The sequence below is a fragment of the Propithecus coquereli genome, unplaced genomic scaffold, assembly GCF_000956105.1.
Source record: "Propithecus coquereli isolate 6110/MARCELLA unplaced genomic scaffold, Pcoq_1.0 Scaffold27, whole genome shotgun sequence".
Classification (NCBI taxonomy): Eukaryota; Metazoa; Chordata; class Mammalia; order Primates; family Indriidae; genus Propithecus; species Propithecus coquereli.
Window position 1 is genome coordinate 11,545,484 of NW_012148285.1, and position 14,417 is coordinate 11,559,900.

The following is a 14,417-nucleotide window of genomic DNA, read 5'->3' on the forward strand; positions in this document are numbered from 1 at the left end:
CGGACGGCAGGAAACCTTGTGCTCTGTGGCTACCATCTCACTTCCTGCTGGCCAGGGGGGTGATGCAGGCCAGCGCTGCGGCCACAGACAAGCACGCTCGTGCTTCAGTCGGCCTGCTCTTATTTCTCCCCTTCAGTCCTCGCTGTGAAAAACCCTTGTCTTCAAATGCTGCTTTCTCTCCAAATGGGATTTGTGATGTGCCTGTATGTCCCTGTCTCTTTAAAGAGTGTGGCAAAATAATGATTTTAAAAGCTTAGTCTTTGAAGTCATTCATTCACTCAACAACTATTTACTGAGCACCTAGGATGCAGGCACTGTCTGGGGTGCTGAGGATCCCATGGTCGGAAAAAAAAAAAACTCGGCCCCATCCTCATGGAGTCCACAGTCTGCTCGGAGAGACTGGGTTCATCCCAGGCTCTGCTTTGTGACCTTTGATAAGACACACAGTGTCTCTGGGCCTTACGCATTCATTCAGTTATCCATCTATACATCCGTCCATTCATTCATTTAAGAAATATTTGCTAAGCATCTGCCATGTGCCAGGCACTGCGCTAGATGCCAGGGATACAGAACAGGTCAGACATCATCCCTGCTTCTCTGGAGTTTACCATCTGTAAGAGAGAGAGAACGTAAACGAGTAATTCCAAGTAAGTCGGGCATTTCAGAAATGCAGAGTGTAACAGGGGCTGCTGCTTCTGTTCATGAGGATGACAATGATGCCCTCACAGGGTTCATTCAATTTTCCAGAAGCATCTATTAGAGCACTTCCTGTGTGCCAGGCACTGTGCTGGGTGCTGGGGAAGCACTGGGGAACAGGACAGACACAGTCCCCTGCCTTTGGGAGTCTCACAGTCCTTAGAGGTGAAACAGAACAAGCAAGGCAATGCCAGGCACGTGGCACCTCCTGGACTTCTCCCTTCCAATCCGGCCGTGGAGAGCAGACCCACCACCCCCGCCGCTAGGGACGCTTTGCAGGGGGCCCAGCCAAAAACCAGGGCCACTGGTCCCAGGAGACCCAGATATCCTGAGGGCCTCAGGACTCCTTTGCCAAGTGGACAAAAGGAGGCTGATGCCTCTGAGAACTCTCTGCCCTGACGCCAGCTGCTTCCCTGGACTCCAGCTGAGGATTTCCAGGAAAGGCCAAGGCCCTGCCGCATTATTAGAGCCATCTGACCCCAGGGAAAACTGCACGTGTGTACCAGCAAGGGGAGGCAGCTGGGGCGGTGCGTGTGAAGTTAAGGGGCCTCTTATCACACAGGGACGCGCTGAAAGCGCATGCCCGCTGCCTCTGCATGAGCACTTCGCGCAGGAGGACCACGGCTCATCTCGGCCCCCTCTGTGGTCAGTCCATGGTCAGCTGGGCCCGCCTGACCATGACCAGGCTCATCTATACTTTGACTTGGGTACAACACAACATAAAGGGAAAACCCGAGCCAAGAAAAATACAAACGAGGGCCACAGACAAGAGCTAGAAGAAAGCACATCATCAGAATTAATGCTTCTGTCCCTCGGTTCCTTTTCTTTTCCTTTTTTTCCTTGTTTTCTATCAATTATTCAGGTTGATATATTTAACAGATATTTTCAGCATAAATTCAATGGCAAGCACTTTTATAGGTACCATGGAAATTAAGCAAATAATCAAAACAGAGCCTTTGCTGGTAGAAAGCTTATATTTAAAAGAGGGATACATTTAAATGATAGCTATGAGAAATGCGATCAATGGTGACAAGAACTGTGCATGGGGAAATGAAAACAAGGAAATGTGGATAGAGCGAAGGGGCTGTTATGTTACATAAGATGATCAGGGAAAGTCTCTCTGATAAGCAGAGGTGAAGAGAAGTGAAGGAGTGATCCAGGGGAATATCTGAAGAAGAGCATTACAGGAAGTCAGAATAGCAAGTGCAAAGGTCCTGCGGCAGGATATTGTGTCTTTCCACCAAGGTCAACTGCTACTCAGACATCCATAAGTTTGAGGAATTTCTCCCTGGAGAGGGCCTAAATCATGCATATTTTGTCTGTTTCTTTACTCAATAAGTACTTACTAGGTGCTGGTTAGAACTGCAGAGACAGGATCTCTGTACACAAAGATCTTTTCAGCCTTCAGAGGCAGACAGATAAGTTGGCAGGTGCATCTGATTTGAGTTGGCCCTGGGAGGCTCAGGAGCTGAGAGGAGGAGCACCAGCCAGCCTGTGGAGTTAGGAAAGGCTTCCTGGAAGAGGTGACAAGTAGAAGGAGGCTGGGCACAGAATGATCCAGACTGAGGGAACAGTGTATGCCAAGGCTTGGGGGTGGGGAAGCGTTCAGATGACCACACATTGGCTGAGAAGAGAATGTGATGTGGGGAAGTTGTAGGCGAGGTTGCACCTGTGAACAGGGTGGGTCAGATCACAGGAAGCATATAGTGCTGGGAATGGAGGATAATGCTGAGAGATGGTTCTTTGGCTTCTACTGCAGGGGAAAAACATGAACAAAGAGGATAAGAATGAAAGCAGGTAGACAATCACCCTCCTAAGAGATGGTGGCCTGAATTCAGACTGGTGAAGTGGGATTGGAGAAGAAAGGATAGATTCAAGAAATAGTTGATTCCTTTGCATCTTTTCAGGCTTAAAGAAAATGAAGAGAAATATTTGAAATATTGAAAGGCAAGATTTGATGATTATCAGAAGTGAGGGCTTTGGGAGAAAGGAAGGAACTTAGCAAAAAAGGAGCTGAGTTTCTAGCGTGGATGACCAGGTGGGCACTGGTGCTTTTGATTAAGGGAGATGCTGTGGTGAGGAGGGGGAGATTTAGGGGAATTGATGAGTTCTGATTTGGACCTGCTGAGTTTGAGGAGCTTCGAGCATCTCAGCCTGAGTGGGGACATCCAACAGGCAACAGGGTAGGGGGAGCAGAAGTTCAGAGGAGCAGTAGTCAAAGCTGGAAATACAGATTTGGAACTTAACCAGCCTATGGAGGGTGCCTTAAACCATGAGGCAATTTGATACCTCCCAGGAAGAGTACATGAAGTGACAAAAAAAATGGGACCTCCCAGCATTCTTAGAGACAGCTGGGGAAAGAGGATCCTACAGCACTAGGGCAGGAATATCCAGATAGGAACAGGAGAATCAAGAAAATACTGTTACGGGGGAGTCAAGGGCACCCAGAGGAATCAAATCCAGGCACAAGAGGGCAGGAAAAATGCCCAGTGGCCCTGGCTATGAGATGGCCTTACCGGGGACGTTATAGCCACATGGTTCAGATTCGAATGAAGGGGTCCGAAGAGAGACGGGGAACTGACTTTGAAAAGGAGGATGGTCGCCTCATCGGAAGTTGGATTGGGGGGGAGGAGTGGAAGACAGAAGCGAATATTTATGTGTTTATGGGGGAGGGCCAAACTGAGCGGATCGGTGGGCTGTTTTGTGGGCCCCGTTGTCGTAAGTTCCACATTGCAGAGATTTATCTCCAACTGCACTAGGAGTAGAGACGGCGGCTTGTAGCACCTTTTTATTTGTTTATTTATTTATTTTTGGCCAGGTCGAGGTTTTGCTAGAAGGTGTTACTAATGCCAAGACCCCCAGCCCCCAGCAGCACTGGCTCCTTAAAGGAGTCCCAGAGTAACAGAGAAGAGGCCGTGGCCATTTGTTCTGCAAACGCTTTGACTCTGTTATTAAGCCTACGATGTCTATCAAGCCACAAAAGCCACGTCCAAGCCTGGAGTGTGCAAGTCCAAGATCTTCTTCGGCCTCTTTTCAGTTCCATTCCTGCCAATTCCCAGGGCAGCCCACGTATCAAAAGGAGTTGGAGGAGAGGCTGTTCTGATGCTTATTTTGTCCAGGGACCGTGTCTGTCCTTAGCGGCTTCATGATTCACCATCACCAGATCGGCCCCTACCCAACTGCTCGGTGTTAGTGCAGTATCTGAAGTTGGGCAGATTCCATGGGGCAAGCATGGGAAACTCCCATGTCCCCCTTCCTTATTTATTCTCTTTCTCTAACTGGCCTCTAGACAGAGCAGACGTATTCCAAGGTGATCAGCTAGGAACACAAGGCACGATTGAAAATCCATTGTGCAAACAAGTGCCTGTTTGATTTCTCTCCACTTCCCTTTGGGTATTAAGCTTCCTTTTGATTAGTGTTTGGTTTCTGGTAATAAATATGGCACCAGCTTCATCGATTTATTATGAGGATTAAATGTGAGAAGTCACGGTGGCAAAGCGCTCAGCGCTGCCCGGTGTGTTCAGCATCCAGCACACATGACCATTGTTCATAGGGACGCGTCTGCATGACGGCGAGACTGCTGGAAGGGTTTACATTGTGGGGGGAGGGGCTTTCTTTCACCATCCTTTGCGTAAATAGCTTATCTCACCTACACCCAACAAGCCCAGTGTGTGTTTGGAACCTCGGCACCAATTGTGGAGAGCCACATGGGTGGGAAACCACAATAAAAAGACGGCCCACAGCAGGCTGCATTCCCATGGTTGGCCGGAGGAGAAGGAACGCTCTGTTCTCTCACCCGAGGTAAGTCCTGCTCCAAGTTCCAGCCGGCTTTCTCTGAATCCTGGGGGTTCTCCTCTTGACCCACCGGACTTGCTAGGGCTGTTTGTTTCTGGAAACTTTCAGAACCCAGCAAAGAGTTTAGACCCTGGTCATTGTCGGGGGCTCCAGGTATCACTCTGTGTCCAAGTCGGTCCTGTTTCCAGCCACCTGCTGCTGCTCTGGGCCTGCAGATGCCACCCTCACCCTTGCCCGAGACACCCCAGCAGGGAGATAGTTCTCTACTTGGGATCTCATCTCTAAGAATTCCTGGTTCTGGGTGTCCCCCTGTCTCTCCTCTTTCATAATAGTTTCATGATATCCCTGCCAGAAACAGATCTCTATCTTCAACCAAGATCTTCCACAAACTGTGAAGTCAGCCAAAGATTTTCCCATTCAGGGAGTTTCCCAGAAAAGTAAATATCACTGGAGTGTTGGCAGGCTTCTTTCTTTCATGTATCCCTTAAGCCTTTACTGAGCACCCCTTGTGTGCCAGATTCCACACTAGGAGCAAGGGGCATGGGGCTCAGTCTGACATGGTCCCACCCTCGTGAAAATCTACATGCACAGAGGACACTTCGTGGGGGGGAGGTCTTAGCAGTACCTGGAGCATAAAACTGAGAAAGGGCAGCCATTGCTTTTGTCTATAGATGTTCACAGGCACTTAAAGCCCTCTCTCTACCCAATCTCCAGAGAGCCTCTACCTCCACCTGAGCAGGGACCATCCTGAGACCCTTCGGGGACATTCTGTAGTACCAGCTGGCTCTAAGCTTGCCTTTGGTTTGCTTGCTGTCAACCTCATCCCCTTGGCAAGTCTCCTACTCCCATTAACCCTTCCCATTTCTGCGAGTCACACTTGCTCGGAAACAATACAGCTCTTCGTGGAGGAAGACGACAGTTCTGTTTTTGAGACTGTGGGCCTGGGCGCTGATCTTATCTGGGACTTTCCTTTCCCATAGCTGCATGGAGAGTGTGTACAGCGCGGAGTGACTTGCGTGCCTCACCTTGTGGAAAGGATGGTGGGCTCTGACCTCCTGTGGCTGGCCTTGGCCACCTGCGTTCTGACCCTGGCATCCACTGTGCAGCCTGGTGAGTTCTCTGTTCACCCCGCCTCTCAGATGCCCACCAAGGCCTGGGGAGAGAGCGGGGAAGTGCAGGGCAGGCAGTTCAGGTCAGCGAGAGGAACTGGAAGTTCTGAAGTCGAGACTCAGAGCTAGAAGTCAAGGGGAACATGATGAGAGGAATAGAAATCAAGTCACAATTTCTCAAGAAGCCAAATCGGAATTCCCCTGAGAGGGGAATTGAGAGGGCGGTGGGAGCCAGTTCACTTCCCCTGCCCACATCTGGGGAGATCAGAGAGCCTAGCTTGGAGAAGATGAGGAATCAATCACCCGGCCACCCTGTATGGGCAAGTGCCTTGTCCTTCTCCTGGAAGGCCTGGAGGTCTCTCCAGTCTCTTCCAAAGAGAAAGGTTTCTACAAGATGAGGGTGCAAATGTCAGCCCTGTCGTGGGTGGGGGAATCAGACTCGCGGGCTCTGATGAGAAAATCCAGGGCATGCAGGAAATAATCCAAGAATAACAAGTGCAGAGATTCCTTTTCTTAAAATAAGCACATGCACGAGAAAGGCTTGAAAATCTCTTTTTCTGAAAAGCCCCTCTAATGCGTCTTATAAGAATGTGACCCCAAGTGTGTACTTAGTTCCTTATCCAGGCACCCACAGTACTCAACAAATCAAAACTAGAGAAGAGAACTAGCTTGACCCAGTGCTGTGCTTGGCATTTTACGCATATTATCTCATTTAATCTTCTAACAATCCTTTAAGACCTTGTTTCCCCAAATGGGGCATACATACTCCAGGATGACTCTGGGGGCACATGGCAACCTCTTAAAAGTTTTTAATGGCTATACATTTGTTTTCATGCATATTTAAAGCTATACCTGTCCGTGATACCTGTGTCATCACAGATATTATTCCTTATGATAAAACTAATTTTTAAAGAGACTCATTGAAAGAAATGTTTTAGGTCAATATGCGGATGGGCAGACACAGATGTGGCAAATGTCACTCCCCAAGGCACAGGAATGGATGGAGTTTGGGGAACCACAGCTCGCAGGTGTGGAGCTGGATTTAAACCCAGCCTGCCCGGCCTGAAGGTCCTCCTCCTTCATGTCTGCCACCGTCATACGTCACTGTCTCTGAAACCGTTAAAAAACCACAGTAGTCTAGCACTCTGGGAGGCCGAGGCGGGCGGATTGTTTGAGCTCAGGAGTTCGAGACCAGCCTGAGCAAGAGCGAGACCCCATCTCTACTAAAAATAGAAAGAAATTAATCAGACAACTAAAAATATATAGAAAAAATTAGCCAGGCACGGTGGCGGGTGCCTGTAGTCCCAGCTATGCGGGAGGCTGAGGCAGGAGGATCGCTTGAGCCCAGGAGTTTGAGGTTGCTGTGAGCTAGGCTGACACCACGGCACTCACTCTAGCCCAGGCAACAGAAGCGAGACTCTGTCTCAAAAAAAAAAAAAAAAAACACCACAGTAGATCAGAAATAGTCTTGTTAGATCAGATTGATGGGTCTCAACTGGGGGTGATTTTGCCCCCACCCTCCCAGAGGACATTTCGCAATGTCTGGAGACAACTTCTGGTGGGTGCTACTGGCACCTAGTGGGTAGAACCCAGGGATGCTCTTAAACATTCCACAATACCAGGACAGCCCCTCCCCCCAACAATAAAGAATGATACAGCCAAAAGGTCAGGAGTGCCGAGGTTGAGAAATCTTGTGTTAGACTATGACTACTGATATAGAAAAATATCTATGCTATATTAATTAAAAAATGCAAGAGGGAAAAAAACATGGTACAGAATTAAACTCATTTTTAAATTTAAAAAATCTGTATTGTGAGCATATGCATTGGAAGAATCTGAAGGCATCATAAATTATAGGAACTTTATGATTACTCCTGGAGATCGAATGGCCTTATGACAACTTTCATTTCTGCTTGATTCATTTTAATGATGTTTGCGGTTCTTTTTCAGTGAGCTCGCATTACATTTCGGATGGGAAAAACAAATATTGGTCAAACAAAGCTGCCGTGTATGGCCGCACAGGGACGCACTCTGTGACCCTGAAAAGGGGAGAGGGTGTCGTGCAGGGTGGTGGCTCCACTGTCCTTAATACCTATAAAATACCAAAGTCTTCACTGACCATTCTGACCGCAAGGTGATGAAGTTTGATGTTTAATTAATGGGCTGTGTGCCTGTTATCCTCATTAGGGCCCTTCGTGCACCCAAAGTAGAGTGTGGCGGGGAAGAAACCCTGTAGACCGTGGCTTTGCTCAGTAAATCCAGGCACACTCTGTCGCTTTCCCAGGTTATGGAAACCCCACCGAAGTCAGTTCCTATGGATTGGACTTGGATTGTGGAGCCTCTGGCTGTTCTGACCCCTGCCAGGATTACACCCTCCTGGACGAACCCTTCCGAAGCATAGAGAACACAGAAGACATCCGGGGGTGTGACAGTGACTTGAGTGGCTGGTACCGCTTTGTGGGTGAAGGAGGAGTGAAGATGCCGGAAACCTGTGTCCCGGTGTACCGATGCCAGACGGACGCCCCCATGTGGCTGAACGGGACCCACCCCGCCCTTGAGGATGGCATCGTCAACCGCACTGCCTGTGCCCACTGGAGTGACAACTGCTGTCTCTGGAACACGGAGGTGCTGGTGAAGGCCTGCGTGGGCGGGTACTACGTGTACCGGTTGCAGGGGACCCCTCAGTGCCGTCTGAGATACTGCACAGGTGAGCGGCAGAGGCCCCACGAGATGCCCCAGGGCTCAGCAAAGTGAGTGGAGCAGATTAAGAGAAGTGACCCAGAGCAGTCTGCACTCAGCTCGGGCCAGCTATTGCCCAGTGGGGACATGGCCCAGGGGTTGCCAGGCCTTCCAACATCTCAAGTAAATTCTAGAAATTCCAATTTGAGGGCATAGTCTCCTGGTTTATTAGGCTCATTCAGATTTCCATTCTACGTAGGCAGTTTAACTTACCTCTTTGAGCCACAGTTTTCTTATCGGAAACAAAAAATGGCAAAAATAACAGCGAACACATAGTGGTCACAATGCCTCTGCTGACATCCTAAGCACTTTAAATGACCCTCTTCCCAACTCCTTGAGGTGGCTGCTATCTAGTTATCCCAATGGAGCCCAGAGAAGTTAAGGAGTTCTCCCAGCATCACACAGCTGGAGTGTGGCAGAGCTGGGATTCGAACTTGCACTCCAGGGGCTTAACCACCATGCTGGGCCTCAAGTCCACCCTGCTCTGCATCCTGATCCTCTTCTTCCACGCCCACGCCCCCAGAATCTTCTACTGTGGAGGACAACTGCCAGGAGGTCTGCCGCCCTGAGGAGGAGTGCCGCCTCTCTGTCAGCGGCACCTGGGAATGTTTCTGCAGACAGAACCTCAACGGCTCTGGTGAGTGGCTCTCTGGGCAGGTGGCTGCCGGCCCAAGTGGGCAGGGCAGGAGGGAGGGGACTCCAGAGGGTTACGATGAGATGTGGACTGGAGTTGGGGGGGGCATAGACCTGAGGTCGGGGGAACGTGGGTTCTCCAGTCCACCTGCTGCAAAACCAGTGGGTTTGCAAGGATGGGAGAGCAGAGTTGGAACAAATTTCCACGTCGGCCACTGAGCCACGGCCTCAGAAAACGGTTCTGGTGGCACGGGCAGGCCTGACCCAGGATGGACAGTGGCACTGAAGACAAGAACTCTGCAAGTGTGGGGGCTGTGTCCAGATAGCTGCAGAGTTTTTGGGTCGGGAACATGGGCAGACTCCTGGAACAAGTCATCCACTCTCTCTGAGCCTTAATGTCCTCACCTGTAAAATGGGGATAAGATGATAATAAAAATACCCATCATACAGGGCTATTGTGAGAACTAAATCAGAGCAGTTCAAACGGGCCAGTTTGAGAGGTGATGAGATTTTCGTCCCAGGAGGTGAGCAAGCAGAGGCAGATGGCCCTGGGCAGGAATGCCATAGAAGAGCTCGACTGGGGGTTGGATGAGCCTCCCACTGAGATTATTTCCCTCCATCATTGGACTCTAATGAGGGCCTTTGACCTTGCCCTTGGCACACGCATGCCTCCCTGCGAGCACGGCCCAGGTCCCTATTGAAGAGAGAGTGTCCTAGGCAGAGGGACAAGAAGGAGCATGACACATTTGGAAACTGGAGCTGCAGGGTGTATGGGGGAGCTTGGGTGTGCCCAGCAGGAGCAGCGTGGGGGATGATGGGTGGGAAACAACCTGCTCTCCTTGAAGACTCTCTCTGCTCATTGGGTGGCCGAGACCCCAGAGGGGTGGCATTGTTTTCTGGGGCTCAAACTCCATCACAGAATCAGATGTTAGGATTTGAGGTTGCCCTCCTGTGCCTGGGTGGGCTCCAAGGGCACCCTGAGTTGACTGGGGAGCAGGTGGCCTGCCTCACGTCCTCGGCAGCGCCCAGCAGAGCGGTGGCTGTCCAGTGGGCCCCCACTGTGTGCAGACACAATCATTCTGGGATCCGGCTTCCACTTCCTTCTCCCTCTCCCACACCTCTACCCTCTCCCATCCTAGCTTCCTATCCTGTGAACTCTGCACTTCCGCAAATACAACATCTCCTCTCTCCCTGCTCCATGCTTTTGCCTCTGCTGTTCCCTTGGCCTGGGATGTCCTCGATTGCTTTATTCACTTGCAAAACTCTGGCCAGGAACCGTTCCCTGACTTAACCAACAGAGTCAGATATTCCTTCTTGTGGGCTCCCCCTGCACCTGGAGCACACTTCTGTCAGTTCCTTCACCATTTTGAATTGTAACAAGCTACTGGTGTGTTGGTGTTCACACAAGACCAAGGAATCCTCATTGGCTGAGTCACATCTTAGTTATTTCCATACTGAATGTGCCTAGCACTTGGAAAAGGTGGCTGGTAAACGCATGTTGAATCGATGCATTTGGGAACGCAATAGAAATTGTGTTTCTATTAGTTTGCTATCTGTGTCCTCTGTTAGAACGTTAGCTCTGTAAGGGTGGGGATTTTGTCAGTTTTGAGAAGTGTTGTATCCCCCCAGTGCCTGGCAGATAGCAGATGCTCATGAATGAATGAATGAATGAATATGATGGCTCTGAACCTGTTGAGATGTGCTGGTTTTACGAAGGAGTATATATCTAGCTTTGATTTTATGAGGGCTGTCCGGAAAGTACCCAGCCATTGTTAATATAACGAGAACATAGTACATGGCTGGATACTTCCCCCACAGCCCTTGTAGTACGGAATGCAGGACCATCCTGCTTCCCCAAAACCCCAATGCCTCAGGGGAACCAGACAGGAAAACCTTAGCCAAGCCTGCGCATAGGATGCTTGAAAATCTCAGACCAGCACTGCTCTGCCAACCTTCCCTACCGCCACCCTGGGTGTGAATTTCATCTGGGTCCAGGCACCTTCTAGTCTATCCAACAACCTGGTGGGCATGGTGGCCTTGCCAAAGGGCGAGGAATGTGGGTTCTGCCCACAGCTTCGAGTGCCCCATCCACTCACCTGCCCCCTCTCTGCTTTGCAGATATCCACGATTTGCAACCTCAGCTGGACTGCGGGGCCAAGGAGATCCAGGTGAAGCTGGACAAGTGTGTGCTGGGAGGCCTGGGTTTGGGGAACGAGGTCATTGCCTATTTGCGGGACCGAAACTGCAGCAGCAATGTGCAGAGCGAGGACGGGGACTGGGTGTTTGTGACCAGCCCGGTCCAGGCTGGTGCCTGTGGGAACATTTTGGAGGTAAGTGGCATTCACCCCACTGCTGCCAGAGTGTGGGAATCGGGTTGATGGGACCCATCATAGAAGCTGTGAGATCCTGGGCTTGTCGTCTAGCTTCTCTGGGCTTCCAGGGTTATGTGGGATTATGCACATTGGTCCATGTGAGGAGTTTAGCACAGGTCTGACACTGGAGCTTAATAAATGTAAGCTATAATTGAGATTATTTTAATTAGGGCTGATGAGGACGCACAGAGGAGCAAGCGTGGTGGTTCCTGACTCTTCCCCAGGGTCAATAATTCGTTGTTCTAGTTTTCGGTCTGAGGTCCTCATTCCCCTTCCCATAAAGTGCCACTGGAGGAGGAGGTCCCTTTACCTCCTTGAGAGCAGAAGACAGGGTGGCTGCATGGTTGAGAACATCCACTGTGCAATCAGACAGATCTGAGTTCAAGATATACCTACACACATGTATATACATATATATATGTGGTTTGTTTTTATGCTGAAGAGAAATCAAACCCATGCCATCTACAAAAACACCATCTCCTTGGTCAATGATTTCATCATCAGAGACATCATCCTCAACGTCAACTTCCAATGTGCCTACCCGCTGGACATGAAAGTCAGCCTCCAAACTGCCCTGCAGCCCATCGTAAGGTATGGCGCTTGCTGTTTGACCTATAGCCCTGACATTGGTCACACTCACTTCAAGTGCAGCTTATGATGTCCACATGATGCTACCGACCTCCTCTGGGAGCTTCCATTCATTCGTTTATTCCACAAATATTTGTTGATCGCATATTAAGGACGTTCCACATGAACAAGGCAGACAGAATGTTTTGTGGGTGTTAAAGATTATTATTATGAAGCAATGCAGCAACAGGAAATAGTGCTTATTAAATGTGCTAGGGAACAAAAGCACAGGACAAGCTCACTCACCTTGAGGAAGAAAGGCATTAAACAACTAATTAAGTTAATATTTATAAGCGAGATGAATGCTTGCAGGAGAAACATGGGATGCTTTGAGAGCAGGGAATGGGGCTCCCAGACCCAGTATTTGTGGGGTGAGGGGTCAGGAAGACTTCCTTGCAAATGTGGGATTTGAGCAGAGACTAGATTTGATTGGATAAACAGTGCCCCCATCCCCACCAGAAACAGAACCAAATAGCAATCTGGGTAGGATCAATCTGGGCAGGGGTTTTTGTCTGTTTTGTTGTGTCTCTGTGCCTGGAATTGGGTCCCGTTGAATCAGTGTTCCTTAGCATTCCTAGATTTGCCAGGGGACTTCCTGGGTGTCAGAAATCCAGAAATCCAGAGTGCCCTTCCCATTCCCTTGTTGCCTCCTGGGCTCACAGAATGTCAGGATCAGGAGAATTAGAAATTTTCTAGTTTAATGGTTTTCAGACTGCATGATGTTGGAGCCCCTGGTTTATCAAAAATCAAAATGAAAGCCATTTATCTTGTTAACATTTGCGAGGTGGAGGGAAGAGATCTGCTGCTAAGAATTGTGAACCCATAGACCTGGTCGCAAGCCCCACTCTCCAGGTGAGAAAATGGAGCCAGGCACTCAGTTATTCCTCGAGCGAGGGAGACATGTGTGACCTGTCCTTCAGGAAATCCTGCAGACAGACTCCTCTGTCTGTCAAGTTTAGTGCCTAGAAGTTAATAAATGCTCTGTTTAAATGAATGATTGAATAGTTCATTTAGGGATCAAAGAGGTGCCTTTGCTTCCATAAGTGCCTTATGTAAGTGCAGGGCTTGATTCATGTTGTTCTCTCTGGGAAGAAACTGATGTTTCCACTCTTGTGCCTTTCCTTGTCTTAGTTCCCTGAATGTCAGCGTGGATGGGGAGGGAGAGTTCATTGTCAGGATGGCCCTCTTCCAAGACTGGAACTATACGAATCCTTATGAAGGGGCCCAGGCTGTGCTGTCGGTGGAATCCATACTCTATGTGGGCGCCATCTTGGAGAGAGGGGACACCTCCCGGTTCAACCTGCTCTTGAGGAACTGCTATGCCACCCCCACTGAAGACAAGGCTGACCCTGTGAAGTATTTCATCATCAGAAACAGGTAATGGGTGACTCTGGGATTATCTTTTGGCCCTAATAAGGTCTGGAGGAAAATGTTCATCTCTCCATGCCATGCCATTGTGTAAGTTGTATTACACGTCATGACCATACCCTTTGACCCAGAAATATCACTCTTGAAATTTTAGCCTAAAGTATTAAAAAATACCAAATAGGTGGGCAGAGTAGAGAAATGTCAATTCCTTTCCATTTCAGTATTCTTGATAACTTTGGCAACAGGTTCGTTGTTCAAAAATAGGGGATCGACTAAGTAATGATGAACTATTTATTATACAGATGTAAATACTAATCAATATTTTAATGATTTAACAAACGTTATGAGATGAAATATTATTGAATGCTGGTAACTGACAAGAAAAAAGGAAAATGCATCTCTATGGATCATGATTCAAACCATAATAATAATAGTAGCTAATATTTATCACTGAGTTTAGCTCTGTGTCAAGCACTGTGCTGAGCAGTACATGTGGGTTATCTCATTAAAGGCTCACATCATCCGTATGAAGTGGATATTACTGTCTCCACTTTACAGATAAGAAAACTGAGGTTCAGTAGGGATAATTAACTTGCCTGTGCTGGCTTAGCTAGAAAGTGGGTAGGGCTGAAACTTAAAACCAGTCTGTTTCACTCCAGAGACTGTGCCCCAAATAATCTAAATCATGTAAGCTTGTGGATAACATCTTGGAGAAAACATGGGGGAATATTAATAGATAAAAGTCCGTGTCGTCATAACGGAGGGAACCTGGAGGGCTCTTTGATTTTTCTCTGCTGCTGGTTTTAGAAATGACACCCTTGCCCCTGTCACCCCCACCCCCCAGCTGCCCGAATCAATATGATTCAACTATCCACGTGGAGGAGAATGGGAGGTCCTCGGAAAGCCGGTTCTCAGTTCAGATGTTCATGTTTGCCGGACATTATGACCTAGTGTTCCTGCACTGTGAGATCCGTCTCTGTGATTCCCTTAATGAACAGTGCCAGCCTGTGAGTGTCTCTTTGGACTGGACTCTTCAGAGCCTGGCTTGGATCCTGGCACTGATAGGCCCTCCATACGT

At 49.0% G+C, this 14,417-nt stretch overlaps 1 protein-coding gene across 1 annotated transcript in view; it reads left to right on the plus strand.

Moving 5' to 3' along the window:
* The first annotated feature begins 5,477 nt into the window (after window positions 1-5,477).
* The window catches only part of GP2 (glycoprotein 2 (zymogen granule membrane)), a 14,371-nt gene continuing 5,431 nt past the window's right edge, over window positions 5,478-14,417 (plus strand). The window contains exons 1-7 of the mRNA XM_012647584.1: window positions 5,478-5,601; window positions 7,885-8,307; window positions 8,863-8,976; window positions 11,091-11,302; window positions 11,787-11,935; window positions 13,103-13,348; window positions 14,184-14,346. Coding sequence (XP_012503038.1) covers window positions 5,529-5,601; window positions 7,885-8,307; window positions 8,863-8,976; window positions 11,091-11,302; window positions 11,787-11,935; window positions 13,103-13,348; window positions 14,184-14,346 — 1,380 coding nt within the window. The 5' untranslated portion in view covers window positions 5,478-5,528. The remainder of the gene's footprint in view (window positions 5,602-7,884; window positions 8,308-8,862; window positions 8,977-11,090; window positions 11,303-11,786; window positions 11,936-13,102; window positions 13,349-14,183; window positions 14,347-14,417) is intronic.